This window comes from Trichoplusia ni, chromosome 9 (genome assembly GCF_003590095.1).
Source record: "Trichoplusia ni isolate ovarian cell line Hi5 chromosome 9, tn1, whole genome shotgun sequence".
Lineage (NCBI taxonomy): Eukaryota > Metazoa > Arthropoda > Insecta > Lepidoptera > Noctuidae > Trichoplusia > Trichoplusia ni.
The window spans coordinates 6,256,412-6,270,084 of record NC_039486.1 but is presented as its reverse complement, the minus strand read 5'-3'; the positions used below and the strand labels follow the sequence as shown (position 1 = coordinate 6,270,084).

Here is a 13,673-nt window from a genome sequence, read left to right as displayed (position 1 = left end):
GCCCGCGGCTTCGCCCGCCTTGATGTCGGTTATATCGTGATTCCAAGAGAACTCTACAAAAGTCCGGGATAAAAACAACGTCAACGTTATCTCTGTACCAAATTTCATTAAAATCGGTTCAGTAGTTTAGACGTGAAAGCGTAACAGACACACAGACAGACTGACAGAGTTACTTTCGCATTTATAATATTAGTAGGGATTGCAGTGTTCACTCTCATCGTAATAACTTTCGTATCTTCATTACTTGTGGTCCAAAATCCAGGTGTTACAAATAAAGTAAGTAACTTATCCCACATTTGTAATCATCCCTTACCGCACTCAAATAATTAAGGGGTATAAGTTAGACTAATTAAGATTACCGTCCTAATTGCGAAATAACTGTAACGTGATATTGGCGAGTGATCGCGGTTTAATGCTAAAGTCAAGGGCGTGTCCTTGTCTGTATGTGTGTGTCTATATTTGTTTATGTGATAGCTAACCCTCGAATCTTATCTAGAATTGCTATTATTTAGGTTTACGTTTTGGAAAATTCTGTTCTTTGGACGTTTTTAGTGTCTTACTTTGTTGGTTAATGGTTCGGTAGACTTTTTTGGGAAGTAACTGATAATGTTTGTCTTTGTTACTACTTACTCTTGCTAAATTTTGATGGGAACTAAATTGTTACCAGTACAATATGTATTACAATATGTTCAGTTATAAAGATTGATTTTGTTTTTTTAACACGACTTTCCAAAAAGTCGTGTGTAACCTACCTGTGTTCATTCGATAATTAGCTACCTGCCAATGCCATTAAAAGCAACACTACGAAGACAAAATAAATAATCACACACAGTGAGTTCCTGGTACTTGGTTTTGTATTTAAAATAGATTAATACATTATCAGCCTAAGCCGTCCGGCTGGCTGCTTTAAATATTCGCGTTTGTTTGAATTGTACTGTGTTTTAACATTTTAAGCAGATTATGGTCTAGTAAAACATAATCAAGAAGCGTAAGCCATTGATTCTACTGAAACAGGCGTTCTTAAAATTCTTCCTTCTTGTCTGTCAGGAAATGATTGAAGATCATTCGTACAAAGTTTGTTAATAACGACGAACGTCTGCAGGCCGTATTTGATATGGTTTTTGCTCTTATTCGCTCCTGAAATAGTACTATTGAACTATGCTCGAATCGAATAGCTATTCAATTAAATCAGCACCTGTAGTTGTAAGCCAAGCGTCACAAAAAATTGCCTCTACTATGTTTTTATATTCTACGATGCTCATAAAACAATAATCCGAATGTATTCCGTTCCTAGACACGCTATGCAATGCCATCTAAGTACAGTAACTTACATTAGTTAATACAGTGTGCGTGTGTCTATATATAGTGGTAAATCGTATAGAATGTAAAATGCATATAAAATCAAGGCATAAAATATATTAATTCGAAAATAATTTAACGATTCATTTTTTTTTGGCTGCGTAAAATATAAATATCGGTTTTCTTGGAGAAAGTATTCTGAAAAAGGTATTTTAAACATAGAATATTATTACGTAAAATATTCAAAAATTCGTTTAATATTCTTGGTTTGATAATAGCTAGCTAAAGGCTTGAACGGACACGTAGACCACAGTCAAATGGTATGAGTGCACAAAGTGAGTGCTATGGGCCTAACTTGGACCAAGACGTAGGTCTTGAAGCAATATAAATGCGGTGTATATTACTTGATCGATGACCTCAGAAGGTAGCTGGTTCGGACTGGATGCTTAAGGCCGAATACCGGGTATTGTGACGCAACTTGGGGGACTTCGATGGGCTGAATGAGAGGAATTAATCATTAAGCGGTAGACTCTCTGGTCTTCAATGCTCGTCCCTGCTCTGCAATAATATGGGTAATAGCCATGTGCTATCATTTACAAGTAGCCAGTACTACCTCGTAAAGGTTAACACTTCAAAAAATCAAACCACAAAGTCTTTAACATACTATTTTATTTTTTATATTAATATCCTTCGCAATCACGTTATAATATTTATGATTACATTTTAATTTTGGAATGGTATTTAATGTAATATAACGATAAGCTTAAAAATAAATAAAAATCATATAAACTGAATTTACAATGTAATCTATCATGCAATGCAACATCGATGACAGATGTAGGACAAAGGAACATGGCAAAGAGTTTAGTTGAACGTGACTCTTTGGTTTATCTGTTTCTTCTAATTAAGCATACAATAATAAACTTATAAGAAACATTTAAAATCAATGCGAAATAACATTCACAACAGAAAGTATCTCAGCCCTAATACAATGAAAGCGTCACTCCGTAATCATACAGAATAGAATCGTCGTTATTACACTTTCACTTAAAACTATGTTAATTTTTCATCATTAAAATTGTTATTTGTACAAAATAATTCAACGAGTGTGATAAAATATAATAATTAAGTTAAAAATACAATACAAAACAATATAAATACCTAATTACGATCAATCTATTGCTAATTAATACACATAACAACCTGCTAGTACTGACAAGCCTGAACAGGATAAAACACTTTCGAAGCACTTTTTTTTTTAAACAATCAGAAACAATAAATAATTGCACCAATCAATAAAAACAGAAATTAATTTTAAAATGAAAGAAACAGAAATGTTATCGACACACGAGAAAGACAAGAAGTAGAACAATTAAATAAAGTATAAGCGTAAATTGAAACGAGGAGAATTCAAGACAGTTTCAGTAAGATAAAGTTAGTTAAGGTATGTTTTATTGATTGGCGCAATCCACAGGTACATAAACACTTTCCTTCAAATGCAGAACTACTCGAGTACACCGTTCCGAGGCCAGAATGTTGAGAAAAGCAAATCTTATATTTAGTGTGAGTCTGGAGCTACTCCTTACCTTATTCCATTTACTTTATCCACTAATAGTAGAAACGTGTGAAGTCGATAAAAATTGAAATAAGATAAATAGGTATCCACCAACTAGGATTACTATGAGATATCTAAGGTATTGTTTTTAATATCGTTTATGAGAATAACATATCATTATCACTTCAAGCTAAATTCTATTGAGAAAGAGCAAACTCGTATTAAATCTACGTAAAATAACATTTCCAAGCTCATAAATTATTTGCAATGTCCATTGAATAATGGAGTTTCAGAGCGAGGAGCTAAGACCATAGGTATCGTGTGAATTAAGTTTCATCATCTCCATTCACCATTTTCATATTAGGTACATACGTATCAATTCATAAACGCGTAATACATAGAAGTCACTCCGGTTGGGTCCCATTTGTTTATAGTACGCCTCATAACCGTGCAGTAAACCTATACCCGGCAAGAACATGGTCGGTCGCCCATCGCGTGGCGCCTCACACGCGGTAACGACTAGTCACGAGCACAAAGTCCATTCGATCTCAGTACTGACGATCGTCGTAGATGTAGATGGCCTCTCCGGCGGACTCCTTGAGCGGCGGCGGCGGGAAGTCCAGGTCGCCGGGCCGGAACAGCTTGGAGGCGTTGGGCGCGGGCGAGGCCGGCGCGGGCGAGCCGCTGCCCGGCGACCCGCCGCCGCGACGCTTCACGCCGCTCGGGGACGCGCTCGCGCGGAACGACGACCGGCGCGCAAGCCTGCACCCAAACATATTGCACTATTAGAACTGTAAGTATTCATAACATAATTGATTTAAAAGTCTAAATAAGTAAGGAGGTTACAGAAGTATACTTAAACGTTAGTAGTTTTTAAAGCCTTTTTGTATAAATATTTGTTTACCTCGAGGCAACCTCTTCAGGTGTCTCCTCAATCTCCAAGACCCAGCTGACTGAGTCGTGTTTCTCGACGACGCCCTTGACCGCGGGCAGCGGCGGCGAGTCGGGCGCGGGGGACGCGGCCGGCGAGGGCGGTGAGTCCGGCGCGGGCGACGCCGAGCGACCTGAGTCGCCAGACGACGTGCGCGCGCGCAGCGGCGGCCGCTCTATGTAGCCGCCACCCGCTAACAGGGATACCACCTAAAACAAAACAATCCATTGAATTAAACTTCCGATTTGATAAGGATAAGACTAAGATTAGACATAAGTTTTTACAGACACAGATTGACTATTTATCGTTGTTAAATCCTGAATTCGTGTGAGGTTCAATAAAGATCATTCCAATTTATTCTAAAGACGAATGAGCTAGGTACAGCAAACAACAGTTTGTATACAAACATAATTTGCGAAAAAAGAAGAGAAAGAAAAAAAACATTTTATTTTTATTTACCTGTGACTTCTGTCTAAGTTTGTATCTGAGCTCCTCGTTGAGCGCGGCGAGCCTGGCGGCGTGGTCCCGGTCTCGCGCCGCCACGTCCCGCAGCCGCCTGTTGTCGTCGCGCAGGCGGTCCGTGTCCCGCTGCCGCGCGGCCGCCCGCTCGCGCAGCTCCTCGGCGGCGTGGCGCGCGGCGCGGGCCTCCCGCTCCATAGCCGCGCGTCGCTCTCGCTCGGCCGCGAGTTCTGAACGCGCGTCGCGTAAAGATGCGACCTCCGCCTGCTTCAGCTCAATCACCGCGCGGAGTGATCGTACCTGGACAACGAGAATCATAGATTTAAAATTGTTTACTTTCATTGCATTGCGGAAGTAATTTAGGTTCAAAACGAAGGAAACTGAGTCTCGGAGCAATTACTGTAAGAATCGGTACTTATGAATTAAAATACTTTAAAGCGTTAAGCCATGGGACAACCCTACTAATTTCAATGCCCGCATAATTATAACCATCTTATTAATAGTTCCATGTTATAGTACTAACCTCAGCTGCCAACTCGTTGGCATCTGTGCTCAATTCCTCATTTGCAGCCAGTCGCAATTCGCAATCTTCCGCCTCGCAGCACACAGGGTCGCACGCCGCGTCGCACATGTTGCACGACTTGTCCCACGACGTGTCCGTGGACGTGTCGGACGACGAGTTGACGGACGTGTTGACGGACGTGTTGACCGTTGTGCTGTATGACTTGCTATGTTCAATCTCGGCCCGCGCCGCTTCCAGTTGCGCGCGTAGAGTGCGCTCGATTTCGCTGTGCGCGTGTAATCGCGCCCTACTCTCGGCGACTTCGTGTTTCAGGGACTCGATTGTATCCTAGAAGCAAAAAATAAGCTCATTAATTCGGTTGAAATAAAAGCAATTGTAAAGATATAAAACTGGTTTTCGGTACCGTGGGATAAGTAGGTAAATATTAATGTCGGAGTTTTTTGAAAGCTTAAAGGAATGCTACGATACGAGTACTTGTTTATGTTGGTTACCTTGAGCCCCTTGATGTCATTGGCTAGTGCAGCAACCTCCTCGATGTGTTTAGCCTGGAGGCGCGCATTCACCTCTTCTTTCGACGAGACCTCCATCTCTAGCTCTGAGATCTTGCTCAAGCATTCTGCGACTGGAATTAGTAAAATAATCACGTTAGTACGGACTTCAATAATGAGTAAAATGTGAATATGTAATCATAAAGTGACGACTATTACTTTTTGTCTAGAGTCACAATTAATATTGGGGAGGATTGTTTGTATATTGGCTGTTGCTTACATTATTTATAAAGACGGCTCTAATATTTTAACAATATCTACTGTTTTATGGGAGAAGGCTTTCAAAACCAGTTTTTTTAAAGTCTCTGTGTCTTTGTGCAATTGTTTTGTACACAAGCGACACAAGGATTAAAATCCTTAGTGCAGGAGACGTTTTAAAAAAAACAAAATCAGGATTTGGTATTTCGATTGGATTTTGACATATTAATTGTAGATACTGACTGGTATCGAGATCTTTCTGCGCTCGCTGTTGCCGGTCGCGGTCGGCGCGCGCGGCGATGCTGCGCTCCTGCGCCGCCACGCCGCGCCACCGCTCCGCCTCGACCCGCCATCCGCTGCCGTTCAGTGCGTCCAACTGGAAAATATTTACATATTATGTAGAGTTTGCCGCTTTATGTTGGTTGGTGAGATATATCGACAGATAGATATATGGACTGTATATTATATAAGTTTGCAATAAATGTGCTGCTTAAAAATCATCAAAAATCATGAATACTTACTCGGAACACTAAATACTGGACTAAAACGCCCAGTGCTTCAACGCCTTTAGCGGCGTGCGCAAGTGCAGCGGCCTGCTCCCGCGGTTGCTGCGGCGCGACGAGGGCGACGGCCGGCGTCCGCGCAGGCTGCGGTGTCTGCACGCGCTTGCCGCGCGGACCAATCGCCGCGGCCGACACTCGCGGCGGCTCTACAACAATGGAAATATTCTTATTATTCGACTGGCATTTTGGTCTAGTGGTTAGTGGTCTAGACTGCTATACCGGAGGTCGAGGGTTCGATTCCTATCCAGAGCAAAAGTTTCTGTGATGAACACGCTCATTTTTATTTTATCCTTATTATGTATGTGTTTAGAAATTTATGAGTTTGTTTATCCGTTTTCTAGTACCTACTCATAATACAAGCCATGCTTACTTTGATACTAGATAGCGGTGTGTGAAAATTGTTGAAAATTATATATTTTTATATTAGTGAGATTGTAAATTAAGTTTCCAGTTTCGTTTATCACGTGTATTCCTTTATCGTTCCATCAACGTTATTGACTGTCGAAACGTTAGTTGGCATGAGGGGCAGTTGCATCAAAAATACAATCAGTAGGAGCTTGAACACTTCATTATTTCTCAAACACCACACTGAGTTACAAGTAAGCACAGCGTTGTATATATGTAAATTTTATACGGTTTAAAAACGAAGTCTCAGACTTGGCACTAAATCAAGTTGTGTACATAATTATGAAAAGGTAGAAAACCCCTTCATAAGAATGTCAGTGAAGTCTTTATCCGCACTGACCAATTAAAACCTACTTTTTGATCCGTATTATGAGTATCATCCATGGAAATGTTGACTCTACATTCTACATTACGCAAAATACTGCACGTACATAGCAAGCCTACATAGTCTCTACCCTTGAGACACGATTCCTATCAATGGATTAACATATTATACATACATCGACAACAACAAACAATGTCACTACTAAGTAATACGCCAACACCATTGAGAGCCGAGTGGCTGGGTCTTGGGTCAAAGAGCACAAGAGAACCCACAACCACATCTAAAACTAATATTAATGCCAATGTAGGAAAGAGATGGCGCTCTACTGTGAAGCGTGCTATCTCGCTTGCTCAATAGCGAGATTATTTGAATGATGGTAGTCTGTAGGCCTCCGGTAAGTGCGCGTAGGTAGTGACAGATTACGGTAATATTTACCAGTTACTAAATAACGTATTTGATGACCGCTCGTAAAAGGTATCTTGTTTAAATAAAACAGTTACACAGTCTTATACAAAGTTGGTGTATTGCAACATACGTAACTATCTATGAAGTATGAAAGGTAAGTTTATGACGAGCGTTAAAGCCTTTCCCGTTGCTACATAACATAAAACAATCACTTGATGGACGCAACATATGGGAAAAGTAACTGAAATTTACTATTATTACCATCATATTGGATACATTTGGTTGTATGCCACAAGCAAAACCAAAAAACCTTGCGAACTTGCGTGTAACCTAAAAGATTGAACTAAACCGTGATAGCTAACGGTCGAAATTTTCACGGATGCTGTATTATTGTTATCGCTCTATACCAAAAAAAGTGATTTTAAAAGGTTCCCATTTTAAATTTTTTTGTTACAGTATTGCAAATCCGACTTGCAGTTGGCTGCTTTTACGAAGTTTTTTTGTTTCAATGGGTGGTCAACAGATTTTCCAAGTAAACATTGTTCGGTCAGCAACCCTATATGGTTGCCTTTGTGGCTGTGCTAAAAAGGTTATCTCTATTTCATATAAAATTAGCGATCAAATGATATCACCAAAGTGTAGGACGTATGACACACAAGCTTACGTTCAGTATGAGACATCAACGGTAATAGTAATTTAGGGCTCCTTTATATTATTATAAGCACCCGAGTTTCTGAAGTCATCACAGGCAATTATATAAATTTTGCTGTTGAACTGTATACTCTAAAGCTGTTTTACAATTTCATTAAAAAGTATCATTTTAGTTCATTGACATAAGGTTCATAATGGCTTAATGGCATTTAAAAACGTTCGTTACTCCAATGAGTTTTTAATCACATGTAGCATCTCTTGAAAATAAACAGATATTTGTTATGTACTTGTATTTTGTGCGAGACAATTAAATTGAGTTTGAAAGATTAAGAAAAGATCATTCAAACTTAAATCCTAGGAATACTAAAACATGTATAGTCTTCTAAATATTCAGTAAGTTAGCAAAACAGTGTAATTGTTTATTCCCAGGCACGAGGACGTGTGTCACGATCACCTAATCAGTGAATCGACCTCAAAATCGTATTCCACGGTAGATGGTAATCTCTTAACGCTGCTCATTGTATGTAGGTTATGCCATTCAAGGATAGAGAACAATTAAAATAATATTTTTATCAACAACAACGCCGGCTTTAAATAAATCATGTTAAATGACAAAAAATATCAACGAAATCGGTTTATCTAGACCGAAGTTCTGAGGTAACAAACATAAAAAAATCTGACGAATTGAGAACCTACTCCTTTAAATGTCCGTTCAAAACTATCCGACTTTATTAATCAAGTACTGAGCAGATACCTATGTAAATCTAGGAGTATGAAAACTATTTACTAAAAATTTACTTGAATACATTACAATTTCAATTTATTGATCAACTCGTTGACGATTCACATGCGTTCTTCTAAATGAGTGAGTTAATATGACAATACTGAATGATTGCTGAATTGAAGCCTATTTTAAAAGTCATTTAAAACACTCAAATTGAGGAAAGTTTATAAGTACGAATCAACAGAATTAACAGAACAGTGCTATTTAGGACGGCGTGTCTCAAAATTCGACTAGTTGAGAGTGCGAATGTCTACGATAATAGAAACAGACACGTTTCCTACGTTTGTTTGGGAATTACACAACACGAGTGTTTCACACGATGCTATAGAGTTTATACGAGTATTGTGCAAATTAAATCGAATCGGATTTCCGCAATATTTTAATCTGTAAGAAGCCTTTTATGAGAGTATTGTGAAAATTATAATATATCTGAAATTATTAATATTTCAGTTTGTGTAAGAAGCCTTAAGGAAGGTTCTGTCATACGATGGTGTTCTCTTTAATAAAGATCCTAAGACGTGACTTAACACCTGTTTAAAAATTCTTAGTTCTTCCTAATGATGATTTTCTTCGCCATTTTTTGGTGTGCATAATTACTTTGAGATACGCACACAAATTCGAAAACACACTTGTGTGTGCGTGTGGAGATGTGATTCTATGACCTTTAACAGGGCAGTCCAAGAGTGGTGCAGTTGATGTTTTAGTATTCATAGGTGTATCATGAATAAAGAGACAGAAATACAAGTTGTTTTTTTTAAATTCCCTTGTTCAACCAAGAACCAACAAGGACCAAACAGATTCCTTCCTATTGTCTACTTAATTATGTAACATTGCATTCTTAGGCAAGTATTTATAATGCAAACAAGCATCCTTGATAGATTGTTATTTAATCCATTCCTACACACTACTAGTAGTTCAAGATCAATTAATTACAATAAGTAATGAGACGTTTAAGTTTCCGTATAATAAATTATTTTATAGATGTATATGAAGAAAAATGATATTAATTTTCCATCCCAGGCATTTTATCAGAATATTTTTTCCTTCAAGTACGCGTCATGTAAGCAGTGAAAACTTAGTTTACTACTCCTATAATTACAACTAATTAAACGTTGTTATATAAATTAACTTTCTAATTTTCGTGAGCTCATCATGAGCCCTTAGTCAGTTGCAAAGTGAAATCGTCGACGCTACATGTACGACTTTTATTTCTTATTAATATTTCAAACGGCGCCTGCAACGTGCTATTACTGAAGTAAGTGACTCTAACATTTCTATTTTTAATATTTCAATTGAATACGAAGATTCCTGTTTATGGGCTGCGGGACGAGTAACGCCTCTACTCAAAAGTCGTTAAAATATGGTCATATCGTTTAAAAACATTGAGTGAGGTTATACGCAAATTATAATTAAAAAAAAACTTCACATCGTGATAGTGATTACCTATCACTATTACCACTTGTAGTAAGGTCATTTATCGACTGATATAGCAACAGAATGTACATAACATTTGGAAGCATGTTCCACATTTTCTCAACGAACAATAACGCGGATGACAGAACCACGAATCCCAATCAATAAAATCGAAGTAGGACAACAAAAACCTCGCTTTTGATTTATCAGAAGTAAAAACTGTTCTCTTTATGAATAGTAACTGTTCCCACGCTCCCCCCACCGCCCCCCTCCGCTACTCTCCGCCATTCACGCATCATTAACGCTGACAGCGCCCATTTCCGCCACGTGGTTATAATAAAGCTTAAACATTATCATTTTCAAAGGTTCACTGTTTTCGTTGTTAACATAATATCCACAATAACCGGATTTTTTACGCAATACACGTAATTATGAGTGTTAAAAGACAACCGCTTCCGTGTCATAATAAAGTACTTTTTTAAGAGTGCTATCTTCTCAACAAAGAATTTTGTACCTTCGGTTCGAACTTTGATCAGCTGTTAACGCAGATTTGAGCATGGTTAGTCAAATTTTCTGTTGAAACAAATAGTAGTACGTGGTTACGTAGTCAGCTCTCTGTTTAACTGATGGTGCCGACCTCCAACATCCATTATCTCGGCATTAAGCTAATTTAATGATGACTGCTCCGCTCTGCAGGTGCTGTACACACACTAAACAACACGTTACTTAATCATAGCAACGAGAAATTATGTGAAGGTAACTTTAGAGAAGAGTCGACAATGAATAATAAAGTTTTAAAACCACCAAAACGCTTTTTGAAAACATTGAGCCCAAAATCATAATCGCTTATAATACGAATCTCAACCATTCTTGTTAATACCTAATTAAAATCGATTGTCAACCTATATATTACAAAACAAATTCCAATCGTTAAATAGAGACTTGATTAAACAATTAAAAAGAAGCGGAAAATATAACTAATATTGAATAATAACTAGACAAAGCGTATGTAATAGTCGTTGTACTCATAAAGCGTAATTATTATTGCGGATGATGTCTCAATAGTAATTTTGTGAATGGCCGCTTAGAGGGTCAAGAAGTGAGCGCGTGGGCATCAATTGGGAACGTTGAAACGTCAAATTAACATGCAATAGGGCTGACATAATGTAGAAAAGACAATTAATTTATTACTTTGTGACCGAAGGCTATCGCGTCGGTTCTCGTTTAGAAATCGTTTGTTTATTTACTGCGGGGATTGCGTGACCTAAACTTGTGTGGGTTAACAACCTTTCTTGAATCATTATTTTGTAATCTATATTCAAATTTCCGAGATATTTCAAAGATAGTATTATTATAAAAATAGTGGAAATTATTTAAATATTTAAGCGTCACCACCAACCCTGTTAGTGTAGGTAAGAGTACATAACTCAAAGTACAAGAGAACTCTGCGCCTACGCCAGAAACATACAACGTTTTATCACATGATTGCCGACATTTTTACGTAGATACTTAACAAAAGTGATTTCTCACGAAGATGATTCTGCAATCTTTGTTTTAAAGACATAAATGCGAGACTCCGTGAGATTCCTTTCTAAACATAACATCTTTATATGTTTTAACACTTATGCGTTCAAAATAATCACTTGTTCTTTATTTTCGTATTAGTCAAGCTTGTTCTTGTATCATTGAGGTCAATTGATTACGTAAAGAGTATGATGGTACAAAATTAAAACCTCATTTTGGACAGTATCTGGTATTTATCACTTGCGTTGTGGTTTACTCTTATTTTGTTAAATATGAACATTAAGTAAAAAAAATTGACTGAATCGATTTTCGACTACTAAGCAGCAAGCACTGGCCGAAAACAGATGAAAAGGTCTTTACCAAGCTACCAAAACTAGCTTACCTTTGCCATTTTAATTTTTGCTGCGACTTGGAATTTTAACTTCAGATTGCTCAACATGTTACTTAGTATAACAAAACATAAAGTTCAATAATAGCCAAAAAGATAGCCAAAAAGTCCTGCTCGTCCATATATCAGTTTATTTTTTTAATTTCCTGTCGGAACTACAATTCAAGTTGTTGCCACAACTGCACTTACTATTGTTTTATACAGATGTTTACAAACATAACTCGGCGTGAACGCATCGGATCTCCTGAAACAATATCGTCACCCGGATACGGACATCCTTACTTTTAATTGGATTTTAAAGTTTAGACTTTCTTTTGGACAAAATTTAACACATGAGTGACTTTTGGTCAGACGTAGGTACAAAAATAATTGCATTTCTTCTGGTCATCGGCATTTTATAAGGAACACGATCTAAGCTTACTTCTTGTATTTTTTTTATAAATCTAAGAGTGCTTGTTTCAGTCTGGGTGCCTTATGCATCTAACTTGTATGTTTGTGAAACCTCTCGAGATAATTAAATTAAATTACTTAGTGCGGAAGACAAAAATGAAAATGTTTTAGAATATTGACGTTGTATAGTTTAAATACATTTCGCATGAATGTGTTCCGAACTCAAACAAAACATAAAATCTTGAGAAAAAAAACCACTTATAAAAAATAAGATACTAGTCTATAGCTTTAACACAAAATTTCTAACGTTAACGATGCCACAAACGCAAACCATTTGAATACAAGTAGAGAAGTCAAGTCGAACATACATAAACCACAAAGTGGACAAAGACAGTCATTACTATGATAGATTCGCCGGCGATCGAGTGTTTTGTATCAGTATTCTAGTTATAGAGTAGGGTAACGGGGTTCCTTACCGACCGTGTCGTGAATATTTCATAAGAACTGACTGTTGTCTGGTAAGAACATTTTGACTCTTATTTTTTGGAGGAAAACTGTTCAGGAGTGTCTTAATGTCTTTTATTTTGATGTTTAGTTCGATGTTCAAACAGTGAAGGAAAATATACTCTTATATCAAATTTTGCAAATTTATACAGGCGTAAGAAGTCTAGAACTAAGTTTAAATCAATAATAATCAGATTACAAACTGGTAATGTACGAAAAAAATATAATCATGAAGAATAACAGAGAAAAACAATTATCCACTGAACAAGAAAATATAAACAGAACGTGACAACCCTGACTAAACACCTAAGAATATAAATATACATGCTAAGCTTATAAGAGTATGACAAACAGTGAGTGACCTACCGCACGACAATGATGTAAGGATGCCAATTTAAGAAATACATAAATAAATGGTGTTTTTCTTGATTCATATTGTCTAATACATTTAAAACTAAAATTATGCAAGTTGCATAAATATAAAATAACCTTGCAGCAATATTTTACAAGAACTACATCTGCATAAATGTTTTGAATGTCAAAACTATCTTTGCATATTTGAATCTTTACCAAATACTAGATCTGATAATATAAATTCGTTTTACATTCAAGTATAATAAATATTTATCATTGAGAATCTACTGGCATTTAAAATACATTCAAACTGTTTCGTTTCGTGACTAAAAAGAAAAAAGTCGATATTTTCCAAAAAGATCAATAAAAACGCTGAAAGACTGAAAGGATATCGACTGTTGATTTGACCTCATTTTGTGTTACCTAAGATCCCAGTGAAAGCATTCGTTCATCA

The 13,673-nt window shown here is 37.2% G+C and overlaps 1 protein-coding gene across 1 annotated transcript in view; it reads right to left on the bottom strand.

Annotated features, from left to right (window-relative positions):
• Positions 1 to 2,026: 2,026 nt before the first annotated feature.
• LOC113497690 overlaps positions 2,027 to 13,673 on the bottom strand; it is a 79,711-nt gene continuing 68,064 nt past the window's right edge. The window contains exons 6-12 of the mRNA XM_026877370.1: positions 6,035 to 6,222; positions 5,757 to 5,889; positions 5,259 to 5,389; positions 4,768 to 5,094; positions 4,245 to 4,544; positions 3,759 to 3,994; positions 2,027 to 3,616 (exon numbers count right to left, since the gene is read on the bottom strand). Of these exons, the coding sequence (XP_026733171.1) occupies positions 3,403 to 3,616; positions 3,759 to 3,994; positions 4,245 to 4,544; positions 4,768 to 5,094; positions 5,259 to 5,389; positions 5,757 to 5,889; positions 6,035 to 6,222 (1,529 nt within the window). The 3' untranslated portion in view covers positions 2,027 to 3,402. The remainder of the gene's footprint in view (positions 3,617 to 3,758; positions 3,995 to 4,244; positions 4,545 to 4,767; positions 5,095 to 5,258; positions 5,390 to 5,756; positions 5,890 to 6,034; positions 6,223 to 13,673) is intronic.